This window comes from Cibotium barometz, chromosome 8, assembly GCF_041138505.1.
Source record: "Cibotium barometz isolate CiBa-2024 chromosome 8, ASM4113850v1, whole genome shotgun sequence".
Classification (NCBI taxonomy): domain Eukaryota; kingdom Viridiplantae; phylum Streptophyta; class Polypodiopsida; order Cyatheales; family Cibotiaceae; genus Cibotium; species Cibotium barometz.
Genome location: NC_141053.1, coordinates 13,040,433 through 13,054,673, shown reverse-complemented (window position 1 = coordinate 13,054,673; position 14,241 = coordinate 13,040,433). Strand labels below are relative to the sequence as shown.

The following is a 14,241-nucleotide window of genomic DNA, read 5'->3' as shown; positions in this document are numbered from 1 at the left end:
TCTCAAGAAACAAAGTCTTTAATTCAATGTGAATTCCTAGTGGCTAAAAGACCATGAAGGTTACATAAGGGAGTAATATAGCAAGAATGGAACAAAGGGAGGAAATATATATCGCAAATACATACAATAATTTAACTCCATTTTTTTAGACTCTTATTTTTTAGAAGTCATATATTTTTCTAATTTATATTTCAAATTCAATCCACAAAGATCTATGTATCATTCTTTCAAATATATGAATCATTCTTGGGAAATGTGCTATGAGAAGTTTTAGAACCTAAATAACTTATATATACTATTATAAAGTATTCTAAGATGTGAAAATAAAAATATGCTATAATTTTATCTATTATTAATTATAGTCATGATATTTCATAAAAATTATGAGTATATAAATCAAAGCATTATTAAACAATTTTACATGAGTATTCACTAGAATGAAGTGCCAAGTGATAGGATGCATCATAAAACAATATAGTGAATATTTAGTCAAAATTTTAGTACATAACATTCCAATGAATGCAAAAGTGTCAAATTATTAATACAAGCATCATTGAAAAAAGTGCTTGATTATTGACACCATCATTTAAAAAAAACTAGAGAAGTATAATATATATTATACACTTATAACTTGTGTGCTTGAGACCTTAAATACCATTGTTTTCATGAATGTAAAGAGATGTGGGCTATCAACATGCTATACTCAACACGTGATCTATAAAATATGCATTATAGATCTATCAAAGGCATCATATATAGAATTTTTCCTTTACTTAAATTTATAAATGTTCTTATTGCTACAAAATAAACACTTAAAAACTACTTATCATAACCATTGAGATATGAAGACATTTTTGTATGTCTAGAAATAACAGAAGGAGTTACATGCTTTATATCTAGGAACAAATGCAATAGGATCATGTACAATTTCATCATGGCATTCACTATATATTAAGTAGTAGACTAGCTAACAACAAGCTCACTACAAATCCCTTGGCTAGATATTTTAAAACAAACCATTCAAAATTTATTTATAAAGATAGTAGTTCATAATTAAGAGTTCACCCTCTCCCATAGAGAGACCATGGGCTCTGATGGTATGGTCTAGTGTGTGCTCTCTCCACTTTCATTTTTAGTAAGTCCACACTATAGCAATATTAATTTCATCATTATTAAAACAAACCATTCTCAAAAAATATTTATGCAGATAGTCGTTCATCTTTAAGAGTTCAGCCTCTCCCATAGAGAGATCATGGGCTATGATGGGCTCTGATGGTACGGTCTAGTGTGTGCTCTAACCACTTTGATTTTTAGTAATCTCACACTATAATGATATTAACTTCATCATTTTTGGGTTCATACATTGGCACCTGGCACACTAAAATTTTTGACATGTCTCAAATGCATGGCTAGTGTGTCGAGTAGAACACACTAAAAGAATTCAAACACTTCACTTGTAGCACATGAACACACTCAAAGAACTCAAACACTTTGCTTATAGTGCACAATACACTCAAAGGAGTCAAATACTTTGCTTCCTATGCACAACATACTTAAAGGAGGTAAAAACTTTTCTTGTAATGCACATTTCTTCTCAAAATGTGCAATTTGGACATTTCTTTAGAAACTATTGATGGACTTTGGGAATTCATGTCTACTATGTGTTGCAATGAACTTTACAATGAACTCACATTTTAGAGCTAGTTTGAGTATAATAATTTACTATCTAAAGTGGTGTAAAACTAGTTATCTTCTAACATTTCAAGTTTGTTAGTTTTTGGCAAGAAAACTCAAAATTCTAACTGAAGATTTTCTAGTAGAGAATGAGATGAGACACCCACCTACCTAGTGAGATACCCACCTACCTCTATATAACTTTAGAAAACATTCACACATATAAAATAAGTACTACATTCGCACATATAAAAGTGGTACATTCACACAAGTAACAACATATAAAGAAGGTAATAAAGGGAGTCACCCAATGGATTTTTTTAAATCTATTGGTTCCTTTATTCTTTAGAAAATCTAGGTCCCCCTGCTAATTATAAGATGAAAGTTGATGAGTTGAACACACTTGTGTTTTAAAAGAAATCCATCCAAATCTCCATTAGGATACTTTAATTTGTCAATAAATGAGAAGAGAGGATCAGAGATAAGTTCCATGTTTCCCCTAGTTGCTTGGCTAAGCAAGCAAGTGGTTGGGCCATAATCTTGGATTTTTCCCAACATTTTTCCTAACATGTTCTAGTTACGGGATTCAAGAGCATGGACGCTAGATGGACTAGTAAATTGGTGGATAGCTTAGTAAGGGTAAGAGAGTGAGTAAGGAAGGCATTTTCTTGAAGACAAATCCCTACTTGCTTACTTTAAAGCTGCAAAATCTACCTCAAAGTAAGCATTACAACAAACATTGTAGCATGCCATCCCTCTTGGTGCCTCCTTGCTTATAAATATTAGCTTTAAGCTTCATTGCATTAATAAATTGTTAATTTTTTCACACACATAGCATTTTAACCTTGTTCTAATGTTATTTTCCACCTTAGTATTTTGAAATGATGAAATTAATAGAATCAATTATCTTGTTATACAAAGATGTATGCATATCCCATAAACTTACATAACGCCTAAAGCACAACCACATCTCATTGCCTCATCATCCTTTAGCATGTCCATGATGTACATGCTAGTTAAGCACAACATATAATGAAAGTGCTAGTCAAATCTTTAAAAGTGATAATCAAGTCTTTTCAAAGTGTTGGTTAGGTCTTTTGAAAGTGCCAATCAAGTTTTTTGAAAGTGAGGCTCAAGCACATCATATATTGTTATAGTAGCACATCATATATTGTTATAGTAACACATGATATTTATTGAAATAGATATTAAGAGAAATATTCCTTATGGTTGAAAAATAGGATGATAGATATTAGAGTGGAAGGAAAAATGGTTCAAATGTTAAGAAGCATAGAATGTATAGTACTATTGTGTAGAAATTCAATATATAACTAAATTTCAAATTTAAAAAGCATTCTAACATATAAAACATGTTAAGAAACAAAGGCACCAATAGAAATAGTTTTCTTATTTAATGGTTCCTTTATTCTCCAAAAAATCGCATCTCCCTTTTTATTAGATGAAAGTTTTGAGATGAACACGTGTTTTTTAAAAATGCATCAAAAGCTTTAATTTTTGAAATAAGGGAGAAGAGAGAATGATGAGGTGAGTTTCATATTTTACCATCTTGGATAAGTAAGTAAGAAAATTAAGTGGCTACCAAGGAATACAAAGCATTGGGCCACAAACTTAGATTTGAAAGTTTTCTCAAACCACATGTTGTATTATGGGCTTCAACAAGCATGCAGGCTTTAGATAGGCTAGTAAATTAGATAGACTTTAACAAGGGGAACATAGAGAGTGATAGAAGTGATTTCTTGAAGTTGCAAAATGAACTTATAAGCATGTATTACAAAAATTGTAGCCTACCATCCCTCACAAATGCCTCCTTGCTTTTAGCTATTATCTTCGACCTACATTGCATTAATAATTTTAAAGCATTACTTTTTACATGCATAGTGTTTCAACCTTTGTGCCAATTTTATTTTCAAACTTAGCTTTTCCAAATTATGAAATCGATGGAATCAATTATCTCGCTACACACAATAATACACAACTTTAATATCTTGTGTATTCAACATCTCAATTTTATATGGTGTATATTCAAATAGCTTTTACATGCCCTAATTAATCGAGCCCTACTATCGTTGTCATTTAATACGGAGATAAATCCCATAAATTTGCATCATGCCTAAAGCATAACCATATCTTATCCTCCCTATCATCCCTTTCTCTCACGTGTGTGACACGACCACCCACCCCACTCCTAATATGGTGCCCTTACATATACCGTCCCCCTCTCCCCATGGAAACAAATAGAGGCTAATATTAGCCTAATGGATAATCAAAAGGGGATTTCAAAATAGTTAGTCTTATTTTCATGTCCTCCTTGGAGAGAGAGAGAGAGAGAGCTCTACCTCTTGTAATGCTAAAATCTCCCTATTGGCAACTCATGGTGTTAGTGACACTTTCATATAGAAAGGGTACTTTCATCATCTTAAAATTTATAAAAGTGGTGTATTTAGATTATTAAAATTTACAAAAGAGGTGTATCTAGACTCTGAAAATTTGTCGATAGCACATGCTTCACAGGGTATGACGTTCCGAAGCCATGTATAAACTGCTCTAGCATCTATGCCCTAAGCATGGTTTTAAAGAAGTGATATTTTGGAAATCAATGTTTGGAGGACCCAACAGCCATAAAATTGATGTGGCTGTCAATGGGACCCAGGCAGAATGCATATGACAAAAGCATCTTGTGTAAATCTACCTTCATCCCTGTGTTTATAAATCTGATGACCCACTTATCTACTTCCTCCATATCATTGAAAAGATAGGCAAAGAGCTGAGCATTAGCTGTGTGAGAGAGAGAGAGAGAGAGAGAGAGCACGCCGTACCTTGCACCTTGTTGCATGCATGCATGAGAAGTTGACATGTAATTAGAAGCTAGAAGAGTTTCCAAATCTTGCATAATATATTTTTCAAAAGCTTCCACCTTAGTATGACCATATTATTGATTAGTGCATTGGTAATCACAAAATTTGGGGATAAACGGGGACCATTCTATCATATTTTAAGACAGATCAATGAAGAATGATATACTGACCTCAGACCACATCCCTCACAAGCCCCCCAAAAAAAAAAACAATGGTTCAAATCTGAATCTCACTTTTCCACACTTATTGTGTTATAGGACAATGTGTCATCATGACATTCTCTCTCCTCTCCCTCTCTCTCTCTCTCTCTCTCACACACACACTCTCTCTCTCTCTCTCTCTTATGAGTGCATGCAGCTGTAACATGGATAGATGTGTGTATACATATATACCTACGTACATGCATTTTGATGGATGTAGACGACCTTACGCATAATAATAACATTAACATGCGTTAAGCTAATAATCGAGTGTGCACGGAGGTACGAGCAAGAGGCCATGATTGTACAGTTGGGGGATTTTATGCTTGCAAAGCAGTTGTGCACGGAGGGGGGGAGAAGGGGGCGGCAATTCCTTTTGGGTGGCGAGATGATGAACGATGCAGAGGAGACGGTTGCTCTGATGCGGCGGCCAGGGTCTGTCAGTGGCCGATCATGGAATGGGGGAGAAGAAACCGCCCATGTGGGCGAGCTGCGCATCCCCCCCGCATCCCCCTCTTTGAGTGCATCCTCTAAAGTCAAACTGACTTTACATGAGTGCCTCTCTCACTCGCCACCTTTTAAAAGAGTCCGTTTATTGCATTAGCGTTCCAACCAGTGCTAAAATTATTATAAAATTCATAGGTTTTTTTAGATTTTGAATAGAGGAAACTGATTGTACTCCAACTTGTCTTTTTTCTCATTGGCTTCCAAAAAAGTTTTTCTCTAGCACTACTTCCAAACCAAAACTTTCCAAGCAGAAAAAAGGCCTTTTAAAACTAAGTCCGTTCAATTGCAAACATAGATTTTGAAACCCGAAAACTCTTTAAGATGCTATTCTTATGCCAACAAGCCGCTTGTGGCCTTAATGCCATCAAATCGCTCGTGTGTCAAACCCTTCGCCTACCAACACCTGACTACCAACAACCACTTGTGGCACAAAACCTCAAAGCCAACCACTTTACCCACCGTTTCACTATCACTACTTCCACCTAGTGCTCATAAAACATATTTTTCTCAAGTTACAAATCATAAAACTTGCATACTCAACATTCTGAAGGGTTTTCTTTGTTTCATCAACAACCCATTGCATGTAGGATTATATCAATGGTCAACACGTATCAATTGGCTTAACAATATTGGGAGAGGATCAGAGGGACAAATATTTTTCTCAACACATCACAAAACTTGCACAGTCAAAATTTTAAAGGGTTTCCTTAATAATTTGCACGTTTTGGAGCAAAAATAGGATTGAGGTGCTTAACATTTTGTAGATTTTTTAAATTTTAAAAAATTAAAGGTAAAAATGGAAATGTTACGACTCCAATATATGTAGTTTATAGGTTTTCTATGAATATTGCTTCCACCTCCTTTTATTTATTACTGAAAACCTGATTTTTGTGGAAACTGTGTATGGGATCAGTGAATGCAACCTCGTATTCCTATGGTAACTTCATCTAGCAACTCTCCTTGGATATCTGAGTTATGCAATGGTTTCTTTTATCTGAAATAGTTATTTACCTTATTAACCCATCGCACGTGGGATTATATCGATGACACGTATCAACTGACTCGTCAACTATTCAATGCCGCTCTGATCCCCTCCCAATGTTGTCGAGCTAATTGACACATAACGTCGATATAATCCCAAATGTGATGGTTTGATAAGACAAAGAACTGTTTAAATTAGAGAAAAACTTTATTTGTGGGGTGGGGATATGTGGGATTATATCAACGACATAACTAGCTTGACAATGTTCAACGTCTCTTTCATCCCCTCAGAATGACAATGTGCTCAACATAACATCACCTTGCTCCTCAGTAGTCCTCGTCTTTTGAAGGTTCATGTAGAGTGTCCCCACATCTCTCCCCTATCGTATCCCTGTTTTTTTAATCACATTATTTAAACACTAGTTAAAGATATTTTTTTAGAACAATAATTGCAATACAATGTCATGGATTATATTACAAATTACTAATGAGCTATACAATAATGAAATGGATTACATTACAAATTACAAATTACATAGTTCATTACACCTAAATCTTAAACTACATTTTGCTGAGCTCGTTGCACTAAATTGACAAGCTCATTTTTACGAGTTGTTGTTTCTTACGTGGAAGAGATAAGATACAGCATCACCTTGCTCCTAGACAATTTTCAGGCTGTAGGCTGAGTTCCCTAGCCCCCCTTGACATGCTTTGCTGTTTGAGCATATGACAAATAGGAGATGGAGGCTTCACTAGGCTTGTCAGTGTTCACAAAAAACCTACAAACTATATACAATGGAATGTAACATTCTCATTTTTACTTGTAATTTTTTCCCACTTTTAAAAAATCTGCCCAAACTCAAGCATCTAAGTCATATTTTAGCTCCAAAATTTGCAAATTCTCAAGGAAAAAAAAGGGGGGGGGGGAGGGGGGCGGGCTGGGAGGAAAGAAAACCCTGCAGGCTGGAAGCTGAAGTGGTTTGTTGAGAAAAAATGGTTTTTTGTGTTCACAATACTGGGGCTGGTTGAGTTGTGCGATTCCTGCGGGGCCTGCAACTGCACTGTACTTACACAGCTGAAACCAGTGATCATCAAGTACCAGCCAGCAAAACCCACTACCATTCAGCTCTGATGGTCATGATATTCGTCTGCAATAGATCAGCAAATAGCGCACCCTGCTGGCGTAGCTGCTGTTGAGCTGCCAACCAGCATGATATGTATAGCGTAGGCTCATAGCTAGCGAGTCTTTCAACATAGTAATAATATGCGTACATGATGAATTTCTACAGAGCGTAATATTCTACCTACGAAGGGATGTGGCCGCGTCTGGCCGCCAGGCGCCGGCCTGAATCTAACCCCAAAATCAAAAAAAATAAAAATAAAATAAAAATAAAAAATAGAAATGAATATGCTTTGGGGCGGGAACTGGTGACAGAGAACGGCCATGTGTCCGTCTGTCCGTCCATCATTCACAGTCACGGGCGGCCAAAATCTTCTGCAATGCTAATGATGATGGTGCAGCCAGTTAAAATTCCACTTCTAAGCTCTCTGTGTGTGTGTGTACTGTGTGTGTGTGTCTCTCTCTCTCTCTCTCTCTCTGTACAGAAAGGAGAACTTATACTGATCATCAACCGCCAGCGCCTCGAATGCATGCAGAAATGGGCTCGTAGGGAGCACCGATGAGCTCAATAGTGTATAAGATAAGCAACCTGCAATCTAGTTTGCAAGAATTCTGGTACCCATTAGCACCATCGTCGCTTTGGCTTCAAGCCTACTGTGTGGCCGGCCTCCCTCTTGGCTTAATTATTATTTTACTTTTATTATACCACTAACAAGAACTTAAACCATACATTATTGGCATCCCTAATTCTGCAAGCAATAGACTTCCTTCTTTTTTAATACTAAAACAACAACAAGAAGGTGGACTTCTCTAAAGGATACTTTTAGCAAAAGGATTGCATGAGCATGCAAAGTCACCAGCTTTAACCTTAATTATTAGCTTGTATAATTATTGCAACCACAAAAGAGAGAGAAAGAGAGAGAGAGCTGGAGGATATTGAAGATGAAAGCTTCTGCAGATCATGAGCGTGATGAGTTGAAGGCAGATCTGCCCAAGATGAGCAAGCCCAGTGGCACCAACAAGAGATCACGAGCTCCTGCAGCAAGCTCGACCTGCAGCAAACAACAGCTTACAGAGGGCGGCAACCCACAAGAGCCCGCAGCCAATTCTAATGCTGGCTGCCGTCGCAGCTCCAAATACAGAGGAGTCACACGGTACAACCAGCTTAATCTACCACTAACTACTAATCATGGCATCTCATACGTTAATTACATCTGGATCTGGCTTTCTTTTAATCCATATTCTCCACACAACCGCCTGCGCGGCCGCCCACCATTAGAATTCGTAGGACGGCACTTTTTCAGCTCCATCGCTGCCGACTGTGTTGTATAGCCCCGATCTCTCAACACGTGGACTGCATAGTTCTTCCCATTCTAACCTAATTCTGCGATTTAGAGCACAATTAGTAGGACGGAGTTATCACGCACGGCCGATTGCGGCTGTTCACATGCTAATTATCATCACCTTATAGGTTACAAACATCTTGCCAAAGGTGCCATTTTCAAATTAGTGAAAGGGTTTATGCAAGCCTGATGCTATTCTAATTGCTCTCTTTTTTTATTTACTAAATTGATGTTCAGGCACAGATGGACGGGGAGGTATGAAGCACATCTCTGGGATAAGAACTCCTGGAATCAATCCCAAAGCAAGAAAGGAAGACAAGGTTAATCAACATCTAATCCAAATTATCGCGGGAGATAACGCAACAAAATAAATAAATACTCGCGATTAGGTCCAATAATTGTTAATGCTTTGTAATATGCATTGATCTCTATTAGAAGGTTTTCTAATAAATAAGTTGATCATTGAGCCACTAATCCATGCTTAGGTCAGGTAACTGTAGCTTCCAGCTAGCACACTCTTTTCCAAGGGGGTTTCTACTGTCTGATTATTATCTAACGCTAGTGTTATGTTGTGTTGATTACGATGCGGGAACCTCGACCATTGAACGGATGACAGTGTATCTAGGTGCGCTAATGAAACTTATAATCATGTTAAGCTGGAGTACTTAGCCATGTTTACATTACAGACTAGGGCCCAACATTGAGGTTAATGGTTTCTTATCATATTGCAAGCAGGAGCTTACGATGACGAGGAAACAGCTGCCCGTGCATACGATTTAGCTGCATTGAAGTATTGGGGTGGACAAACCATTCTTAATTTCCCAGTGGGTATCTCCATAGGACTAATTATGCATGGATTATTCATGGATTGATTATGTAAAATCATTAATTAAAGCTATCTAACATCGATTACTCTCTTTTACATAATTGAAGCTATCGGGTAAGATTACAGTATCATTAATTTGACATATACCAGCTCGTTTTAATAATTTATTGCTCATAGTAGATTTTTTTCCTTTTCTTCTTTCTCATTGATCAGTTGCGTGAAAATTAAAAGTAATTCTTTCGCATATCTGTTATAAATATCATAATTCCAAAGTAAAGCCTTACTGTTTCCACGCTAATTTATATAAGCTCCTACTGCTCGCAGCTTCACGGCTATGACAAGGAAATGGAGGACATGCAACGCCACACAAGGGAAGAATACATTGCCTCGTTGAGGAGGTGAAAAATGCGCTTCTTAATTACAGCATTATTGCATGTACATTGTTCACTAAAGCACTGTGCAAGTTCATAATTCTAGTTGTTCTCATTGAGCCGTAGTCTCTGGATTAATGTGATTCCTCTTCAAGCAGAACTAGCAATGGCTTTTCAAGAGGCGTTTCCAAGTATCGTGGGGTGGCAAGGTAATTGATGTATAAAAATGCAAGGAAAAAAATATTATTGTGAGCCAGTAAGTGCATAAATGTAATATATAATCAAGCTGGAAAAAGGACTACATAATTATATTCTCTCTTTTTGTACGTGATCATGTGTTGGAATGTATATTTAATGCTTTGCAGGCTAAACATGTGTTGGAATGTACGTGATCATGTGTTGGAATGTATATTTAATGCTTTGCAGGCTAAACAATTCCGAATTCTCGTGTATATTTTTCTTTTCTTAACAAATAAATATTTGCAGGAATGTATACTAGTAAGGTTGGAATAATAATCGTAACTAATAACGATATATATATATGGGACAATGTAGGCATCACCACAATGGCCGCTGGGAAGCCCGAATTGGTCGGGTCTTTGGCAACAAGTACCTTTACTTGGGCACATACAGTAAGAGATGGGCATAATTATTCCATTAAATTCCACAAGTAAACGTAACTTTTATTCATTGTGGCCCTTTATAATTAGCTTTTTTGGAGTTTAATTAGTCGAATATGAATAGCCTGCAAGCAGTTATATATTGCTATCAGCTTGTTGACGAAATTGTAAAATTATATACAAGGCACCCAAGAGGAAGCTGCGATCGCCTACGACATCGCAGCAATCGAATACCGAGGGTTGAATGCAGTGACCAACTTTGATATGAGCAATTACGTGAGGTGGCTGAAGCCAGAGCAAGCTGCATCCACAATGAATAAAGGCAGTTATAATAATTATTATTATCATCGCATTCCATCCCAATCAAAGGTTAATTACCCCGATGTTCAGCTAGTTTCTAAGTGCATGCAGCAGCAGCAGCAGCAGACGAGCCACGATCATAATCGGCAGAACATAATCATGCAACTAGAAGACATGGCCGCATCGGATTACAACCTAATCCAGGACCGAGCTAGTGCTATTTGCACTCCTAATCAATTGGATGCAGGTGCACATAGTGTCGATTACTTGAATCAGCTGATTACACCTGCAAAATGGATCGCGAATCATGCTTCAGTGGATATTGCAGCTGGTGATCCCCAGATTAATATTGATCATCATTTGGACAAATTATTAGGTGAATACCTTTCATATGCAGCTGCAAATTAGTACTAGGTTTATTCTAGCCTTAATTATCTGATTAGGCATGCTATTAATGTGCTCGAAGCTTACAATATTTTCATACATGCTATTGAATACACTTGCAACTTTAATTTGTTCCTGCAGCAGCTGATTATGGTGCTGGCGGGCAAGCCAGCGCTCTTGGGGTCTTGTTTCAATCCCCCAAGTTTAAAGATTTGCTAGAGAAGAGCACCACATCAGCAATGGACACTCTAGCAGACACGGCCTCCTCCTCCTCATCTTTCTCATCAGCAACCCATTTAATCAATAATGATTATCTTAATCCTGTAATCAAACCAGGTGGTTATCTAGCTGGATTAATTAGCCCTCAAGCAGAAGAATGCATCAGGTATATAGATCCCATCTTCGACTTCTCTGATATAACTCCCTGCATCCAGGACTCTTCCATTTGCTCCTCCAATGATCTCAGCTCCATCCAGGGAGCAACCTTATCAGATCTTCCCAACGTTGATGAGTCAATTGACAAGTATAGTTATGGTTATCAGTACCCGGCCCACTATAACTGTAATGCTGGTGGTGAATTAATGCTAGATAGTAGCCTAAGCAACAGCTTGGTTTCCTTGTTTCCTCCATTCAACTTTCATCAGCAATTGCAGAGGTGAGAATATAGCTTGTTCATTTGCCAGAACTGTGGTGTACAAATGATTTGTATATTGAAAGATAGGTACATGGGAGCTCAATTATAACGTCTTCGGAATTAGCAGCTGACATTATGTGAAATGTATCTTAACGCTAGTATGGGTGTGGGTCTTCATATGGCTACGCTTATCAAGCTTCAGGACCATTAATCGAGGACGTTTTAATATTTTTTTCGAAGTGCTTGTATATTATGTCTCTTGGTTTGGTCACTAACATAGAGCCAATTTCCACGCAGCGTAGTTTTGGCACCAGTTGTGAACCCAACCTCTCTCGAGGAGCTGAGTTCATAACCATGTCAAGTTGCCACAGGTTCATAACTCTGAACTTGTCTTTTAGTTATGATTTATATTTAATTAGTACCATCATCAAATCTATCTTGCAATAATTCCATGCATACCAATTGGTCTATCTCTAAATCCATCATTGGATGGCTCCTATATCAATACAAAGTCCTCTTCCACTACTTGAAGAAAGAATGAAACACAATTAGGATCTCTTTGGTCCGAATGAAAAAAAAAGGAAGAACCACAAAAAATTTACAAGAAAATATATACAATGCTTTCCTTTTATCTATAGATTCATCAAAATTAAAAATCAAGTATAAACATGTTTACAATATTATGGTAGAACGTATGTGTATCTTGAATCTTGCCATAATTTAGTTGAGTCAATAAAAAATCCGCTTAGATGCTTCTTGACAGTTGCTTGAGTACCTCTATATGCCACTTTGAACTACTTAACATCAAAGATGAACACTTTGAACTACTTAACATCAAAGATGAACACTTTGAAATCTCTAAATCCAATCTCCAAGATGTCTTGTCGAATTGTTCCACAATATTCAAGTTTCTCCGCTATAATATTATTATCTCTTCTACTAGCTCGACCACCTTGGTCAGAACTTGCCATTACACCACAATCATATGTGATTCTCTTGGAGTCCACACATTGAGTGCAAAAATGTCGACCTTCTGACCACATTGCATTTTGCACTTTATATTGCAACCCAATCAAAAATCTTAAATATAGCTTATATGTAAGCAATTTAGTATTCAACATTATATATCTTAGCAAAATGGAATATATGTTAGTTGAATATTAAAACATCTTTACTTACATGGTAGTCGCATCTCCTTGCATACTCCCATTCTTCTCTTGTAATCTCCTCTCCCGTCCTTTCGGCTTGCTCCAGGGTATCTCTAAGCCATTCAATATTACAATCCTTTGGAAGGGCCTTTAGGTTGGGTGGGTATGCCATGTGCCTTTGTGTTAATCTCTTAAATGCTCTTCTCTTCTCTATCCTTATCTTTCTTGCATCTTCATATTTCTCAATCCACTTTTCCATCATAGAAGTGTTAAGAAGACAAAATGTAATAATCTTTTTGCACATGGACTCATCTATCTTTCAAATGTGTCCTTTTCCATGTGATACCATTCGTTCATCCTCATCGTTGTGCATGAATCTAGTCATAGATGGATCAATTTGTTTCAAATATTCTCAGATGTATACAAGAGATTCTTGCACCAACCATCCCTCTGCCATGCTTCCTTCTGGCTGTGCCCTTTGTTTCACAAAATCCCTTCAAGGTTTTCATGAAGTGTTCAAGAAAGAACATCTACCGGCTATGAACAACACGACATATGGGTGGTTGCAAGATGAGGTTATCTAGTTTCATGTAGTGGGCGCCCTTGGCTTTAGCTGGAAAACATGCATTTTTTCAAGAAGAATAGCCAATCTCTCATAGTAAGCCAAGGCGTTTCACTTCAACGTCTTCTAATAAAACATCATAAGCAAAGTTGGGCACCTAAAACTATAATCTGATCGAATATCCAATAATTACAAATCCCCTTTTCTTTGGGAACCAAGTTTGTAGACAGGCCCTGTCGCTCGTAGGTTTAGACAGGTACAGTGAATGTGAGTAAATTACCTATAACTTTTATATTATTACTCATATGATGTTCCCACTTTGCATATCACAAATACAAATAACATAGAGCTTAACTTGATTTATCGAGCAATTTTTGATGTGTTCTACTATTTTCTATATTATTTAAATGGTATTAGAATTGTTAAAAAACATACTATTTTATCCTCCCACCACATCTACCATTTAAAATGCTCAAATTGTATGGATCTAGTGATGATTAGATTGGGAAAGATTAGTATAACGTGGATATAAGGTAAAATTACAAATCTAACGGTTGGATTTTTGTAGATTTACTTTGGAAAATTTATTATGACTGTCAGAGGCTCATTAAATCAATAGTAATTTAATTCTAGAAAATTAAATATTGATTCTTTCAATCTAAAAACTCAAGGGATCAATACTCTTGTTGCCATAA

At 36.9% G+C, this 14,241-nt stretch overlaps 1 protein-coding gene across 2 annotated transcripts; it reads left to right on the top strand.

Moving 5' to 3' along the window:
* Window positions 1-7,807: 7,807 nt before the first annotated feature.
* Window positions 7,808-12,049, top strand: LOC147635925 (uncharacterized). 2 transcript variants are annotated; one of them, XM_086801319.1, is made up of 9 exons: window positions 7,808-8,512; window positions 8,939-9,021; window positions 9,318-9,326; window positions 9,437-9,525; window positions 9,852-9,925; window positions 10,057-10,107; window positions 10,454-10,530; window positions 10,703-11,194; window positions 11,344-12,049. In XM_086801319.1, exons 1-9 carry the CDS (start codon window positions 8,301-8,303, stop codon window positions 11,859-11,861), a joined length of 1,605 nt encoding a protein of 534 aa, XP_086657445.1. In that variant the 5' UTR covers window positions 7,808-8,300; the 3' UTR covers window positions 11,862-12,049. The 2 variants fall into 2 exon arrangements, with proteins under 2 accessions (XP_086657445.1, XP_086657444.1); XM_086801318.1 differs by lacking the exon at window positions 7,808-8,512 and having other exon boundaries at window positions 8,828-9,326; window positions 11,347-12,049.
* Window positions 12,050-14,241: the final 2,192 nt, after the last annotated feature.